Source organism: Macrobrachium nipponense, chromosome 42 (genome assembly GCF_015104395.2).
Source record: "Macrobrachium nipponense isolate FS-2020 chromosome 42, ASM1510439v2, whole genome shotgun sequence".
NCBI lineage: Eukaryota > Metazoa > Arthropoda > Malacostraca > Decapoda > Palaemonidae > Macrobrachium > Macrobrachium nipponense.
The window spans coordinates 11090501-11095902 of record NC_061103.1 but is presented as its reverse complement, the minus strand read 5'-3'; the positions used below and the strand labels follow the sequence as shown (position 1 = coordinate 11095902).

At 39.5% G+C, this 5402-nt stretch overlaps 1 protein-coding gene across 1 annotated transcript; it reads right to left on the bottom strand.

Moving 5' to 3' along the window:
- Positions 1–715: 715 nt before the first annotated feature.
- Positions 716–3315, bottom strand: LOC135213265 (uncharacterized). The gene is made up of 4 exons (XM_064247245.1): positions 2613–3315; positions 2256–2503; positions 1540–2104; positions 716–1317 (listed from the first exon to the last, which is right to left on the bottom strand). Exons 1-4 carry the CDS (start codon positions 3313–3315, stop codon positions 716–718), a joined length of 2118 nt encoding a protein of 705 aa, XP_064103315.1.
- Between the last annotated feature and the right edge of the window lie 2087 nt (positions 3316–5402).

Here is a 5402-nt window from a genome sequence, read left to right as displayed (position 1 = left end):
TGCCAATAGCCTTTACAAAGGTCAATCTTTGAAAAGAACTTGCTTTGGCTAATTTTTGTCATTATTTCCTCTGGGTCTGGCATAGGTTCAGGATCAAAAACGGTTACCTTGTTTAACTTTCTGAAATCAATGCAGATTCTGTTACTTCCATCAGATTTCTTTGCCACTACAATGGCACTGGCATATGGAGATTCAGATGGCTCAATGATATCCATATCTAGCATGCTCTGTATCTCTGCTCGTACTGCTCCTCTTAATGCATAGGGGATTTTATATGGTCTGTTTCTGATGGGTTCCTCAGTAGTCAAATGGACTTCATGTTGAATGAGATCAGTTCTCCCAGGCAGATCTGTCAAAACATCCTTAAATTCATGTAATAAGGTATTCACAGATGCAAGCTGTTCGCTAGTTAATGCTTGGCTGACATCGACATCAGCATAAGACTCTGTTGCTTTCATGGGTAATAGATGGACTAAGTGTTCCTTATCATCGGTTTCCTCTGAATCTATAACAGCATAAGAAGCCAATTGAAATAAAGCATTGCCACTTAGATTAGGCTCTAGTCGCTGATTATACTTCTTAAGGAGATTTGCATGAAACATACGGATTTTACCATTCATATCTACCCGATAATCTGCTAATCCTTTCTTATCAAGGACTTTGAAAGGTCCCTTCCATTGCATTAACAGTTTGTTGTGATCAGTTGGGAGAAGAATTAAAACATAATCACCCACCTTAAAAGTCTTAGTCTTTGTTTTTCTGTCGTAATATTTCTTGTATCTTGCACTAGATTTCTTGAGTCCTTCTGTGCTAGTTCACAGGTTCTTGACAGTCGTTCCTTCAGGTCTATCACATACTGGTAAGTACTTTTCACATCAGGCATAGTTTCTTCCTTCGTCCATAACTCTTTCAGCACAGTCATGGGTCCTCTGACTGTTCTACCATATAAAAGTTCAAAGGGTGAAAATCCAGTACTTTCTTGTGGGACTCCTCTATAAGCAAATAGCAATGCTGGCAAGTACCTGTCCCAGTCTTTTGGTCTTTCAGAACTCATTTTTCTCAACATTGTTTTTAAGGTTCCATTAAATCTTTCAACCAAACCATTACATGCAGGATGATAGGGTGTTGTTACTAACTGCTTAACAGACAAAAGTCTACCTACCTCCTTCATGAGATTTGACGTGAATTGCGTACCCATGTCTGACAATATTTCCTTTGGGATCCCAACTCTACTGAAAATTTGTACCAACGCCTCTGCCACTTGCTCTGTCTCAATGCCTTTCAGTGGAACTGCTTCAGGATATCTGGTACTGTAATCTACCAATGTTAATATATATCTATGACCACTATCAGTTACTGGGACAATTGGTCCTAACAGATCTACTGCCACTCGCTCAAAAGGTGTCAGTCAATGACATCTGATCAAGAGGAACCTAGTTACCTTGCCCTTTGGAGATGTTTTCTGGCATACATCACAGGACTGACAGTATCTTGTCACCTCTCCTTGGAGTCCAGGCCAGTAAAAGCTGGTTAAAATACGATCTAAGGTTTTCTTAGCACCGAGGTGCCCTCCTAAAATACTGTCATGAGCAATGCTCATCACCTTTTGCCTTAAAGATTCTGGAACAATAAGTTGTTTGAACAATTTGTTATTGCTTACCTTAGGTGACTGGAATAGTCGATATAGCAAGCCTTTCTCTACAGTAAACCAGGTTACAATACCATCTCCCATTACTTTCCTCTTACCAGAGATTGCATAATTTCGGTACACTCCTAGTGTTTTATCTTCTGCCTGAAGTTCCTTCATTTTGTTAACTGAAACCTCTACATCCACCCCTCCTGCAACATTCAATGCTTTCATACCTTGCTTGTTTTTTATAGCCTGGCCTCTGGTTACAACAGATTGAAGAACCTCACTACCTTCCTTTTGGTTTTTTCTCTTACACCATTGTTCATCCGGATCCAAATGATTTCTGGCACCTTCCAGGTTTCCTATAATTAAATCATACACAGGTTCTTTCATACAAAGAGCATTTACTTTCCCTGTATAGAAAGGTGTGTCAATATCAATTGAGGCCTCTTCTACTGTACGCACTGTACCAATCTATCAATACACATTTTTGAACATGACCTGTCAACTGATTATCTTTTACTAATTTACGTTTTACCACTACACCACTGCACCCTGTGTCTCTTAATACTGTAACAAAATGATCTCCAACATAACCCATAGAAATAGGCATTTTGTCACATACCTTGCATGCTCCTCCTATTACTGGTAGAACATGTCCACATGCCAATCTCACCTGACCATCAGTCACACAACAGTCCATCAAAATGCTCGTCACTAAACATGCTGACCCAATCTGAGATTGCTCTTGCATGGATACATCCTGGTACACTTTGTTTCTCTGACCTGTTTTCTTATGCTGCTGCAAAAGACTACCACCATTAGTATTTACAGAATTTGACTTACACTGATCCAGCTGACTCTGTAAAAATGCTGCTTTGTATGGATTCCTTGGGTCTACTGGATGTTTACCTGTCTGCTTTGGAAAGACAGTCTCGTGCTACATGTCCTGGTTATTTGCAATTGTAGCACTTTCTCTCACGTCTTCTCTGCAAAGGGTCTGTATACTGCATTTGCAATTGCCCATTGTGGCTGGCACCTCTGGAACTGTTTCCAATTAGAGAGAGTTTCTGAAAAGCCTGCGAGTCTTTAGTAAAAGAAGAGTAACCATGAGCTTCAATAAACTGATCAGCAAGATTAGACATTTCATCCACATTCTTGGGATGTCGTTCTTTGAGAAACATAGACAGAGGTTTACTACAACTGTTCATGAACTGCTCCCTCAAAAACAAATCCTTGAGACCTTCATAACTTCGCGTACCTCCAGACAAATTCAACCATTTTTCCACATAATTATCCAATCTAGCAAGAAATTGCGAGGGACTCTCACCTTGGTCTGGCTTACAGGAACGAAATTTCGAATGAAAACCCTCCTCAGTAAGCTGGAAACGCTTCAACAAAGCCTGCTTCAAACCATTATAATCCAAAGCCTCTGAAACCGGTAGGCGAGAATAAACCTCCAGAGCCTTACCTTGAAGAAGAGCACTAAGATTAATAGCCCACGAAGATGAATCCCATCTAGCATTGGATGCAAACCTCTGCAAATAAGAATCTATACAGTCTTTAGATTCATCAAATGAAGGTAGCTTAGGAAGCTTAGCCAGGGAATTAGAAAGCTCACTTGTAGTACTCGCAACCCCAACTCTCAACTCTCCTGCTTTCACTTTATGCAATTCTGTTTCCATTTTGATCTTTTCTAACTCAATTTCGCTTTCAATTTTTTTTTGCTTCTCTCTCAGCGGCTCTCTCATCTCTCTCAAATTGTTCTCTCTTTCTTCTCTCCACAAAGTCTAGCAATACCTGCCCCTGCAACCCCAATCTTTCTCCTAATTCTAAATACTCCATCATGAAAAATATATGTAAACCTAGAAAATGTGAACAACAAAATCTGGCAATATTACCTACAAAAGAATGCAAATACAAAAAGCATTAATTGTAAGCATCTTAAAAGTATAAAGTCAACAATCTACAGCATCAATTACCATACTGGAAACCTTAGTATGTCAGCGGAATTAACAATGATTGCGAACTGTTTCTTAAACATAAAATTGAAGTACAATGCACTGACACAAAATACTTGACTAACGAAAGGCCATCCCACCGCTGCCACCAAATGTCACAGTTGCACTGAACTGTGTTGGGTTCTTTAACCAACCAACCTACTACTTAAAGAGGATGACCTTCGTTAGCAAGTGATAACACAAGTAAAATCATAACAATTTATTTAACACTATGGTAATTAGGATCAATTTAACACAGAGGGTATGCAAATGACATAAACAGCTTTCATGCTACATCTAAGCAACACTGGCATATAGGTGCTGAATGACGAGCCCGTCTTGGCCCATCCACTAGAGCTGTGAGCTGTGATCCACTGCAGGTTGCATAAGTGGTGCCACGGACCCACAGGAATCGTAGACAACTTGCACTCAGAAGCTCGAACTGTGGTGTGTGTACTGCACCCAAAATGGTCACTGGAACAAAATACAGCACTCGCATAATCAGTCCATTCGTAGTGTTGGGTCCTCGTACGTTGAGAGATATATTAAGAAAATACCACACAGGTAACAGCAACAGTACCACACAGGTAACAATACCACACAGGTAACAGCAACAGTACCACACAGGTAACAACCACACAGGTAACGGAGTTTTCCCAAGTTCACGAAGCATGGGAGCACCCAAAATCACGTAGCGTTGGACAGAGAAAGACCCCGACCACTCAGTTCCAGTGTCGAAGACGTCTCAAGAACCTGGCTGCCTAATAAACACTTAACGAGCCCAGTAACCACCGACACGCTAGTTACAAACTTGAAATGTATTCAGCGGTATAATTGGAACATTATACAGTAATTATAATATTAAATGTGACAGGCCCACATAATAAGAAAAGTGATGGACTCCTAAGGAGGCAGGATGCAACCTGGAACCCCACACTATAAATACCACCCAGTCGAATTGGAGGAATGTGATAGACCCCCCCCAAAAATAATAATAATAATACACTAGTTTGAACCCAAAAAAATAATAATATTAATACACTAGTTTGAACAAAAATATTTTAAACACATTAACTTTCAGTAAGTTCCCTCAATTTTTCAATGAAACTATTCACACCAGACTTTCATTTTGTCTTGGCTATTAGTTTCTGGAAACAGCTACCTACATTTACTTACATTAACTTTTGAGATCATTTCTATTTTCATCTTTACAATGATTTTATAGCTGATGATTTCATCTAAAGTTTTCAAGTATTCCACAGACAGTAGTATTCTTCACAAAGAAAACTACAACCAAGACTCCATCAAACATTATTGTTTCTGGAGTGCACTCAATTTATTTATCTTCTTGTTCTTTTTCACCTAAAGCACAGTACTCTCCCTAACCCTCTGACTCCCAAGACTGATCCGGACACTTTCATCTGAATCACATTCACAGAGATCTTTTAGCTTTTCCTTCAGCATTTATAATTGGGAATTGAAGTGTCACCCATCCATTCAAGATGGCCTCATGAATTCTTTTCATCCCTACTGTATATGGGTATAAATGGCAGGGCTCCACTTGTGCAACTCTGTCATACCAGTATTATATCTCAAGGATTTCTCTCAAGTGATGGCAATGCAAGTTATTGCGAGTTTCTCCAGCTGGTATGCATAGGTTGGCCAACCCTGTGGATCATAAAGCAAAGCAGGTTACCATGTAAGCATTGATATGAAGTTTTTATAATAAAACTAATATTGTAATACTTGAACTCCTAAATTAGCCCTGGTCA

Bases quoted from the DNA above. Each gene is read 5' to 3' on its own strand.
- LOC135213265 (XM_064247245.1), bottom strand. From the start codon at position 3,315: ATGGAAACAGAATTGCATAAAGTGAAAGCAGGAGAGTTGAGAGTTGGG. The intron at 2,504-2,612 runs GTGAGAGAAAGT...CATACAAAGCAG, and splicing joins AGACCCTTTGCAGAGAAGAC to CATTTTTACAGAGTCAGCTG. The intron at 1,318-1,539 runs GTATTTTAACCA...TAACATTGGTAG, and splicing joins TGCTAAGAAAACCTTAGATC to ATTACAGTACCAGATATCCT.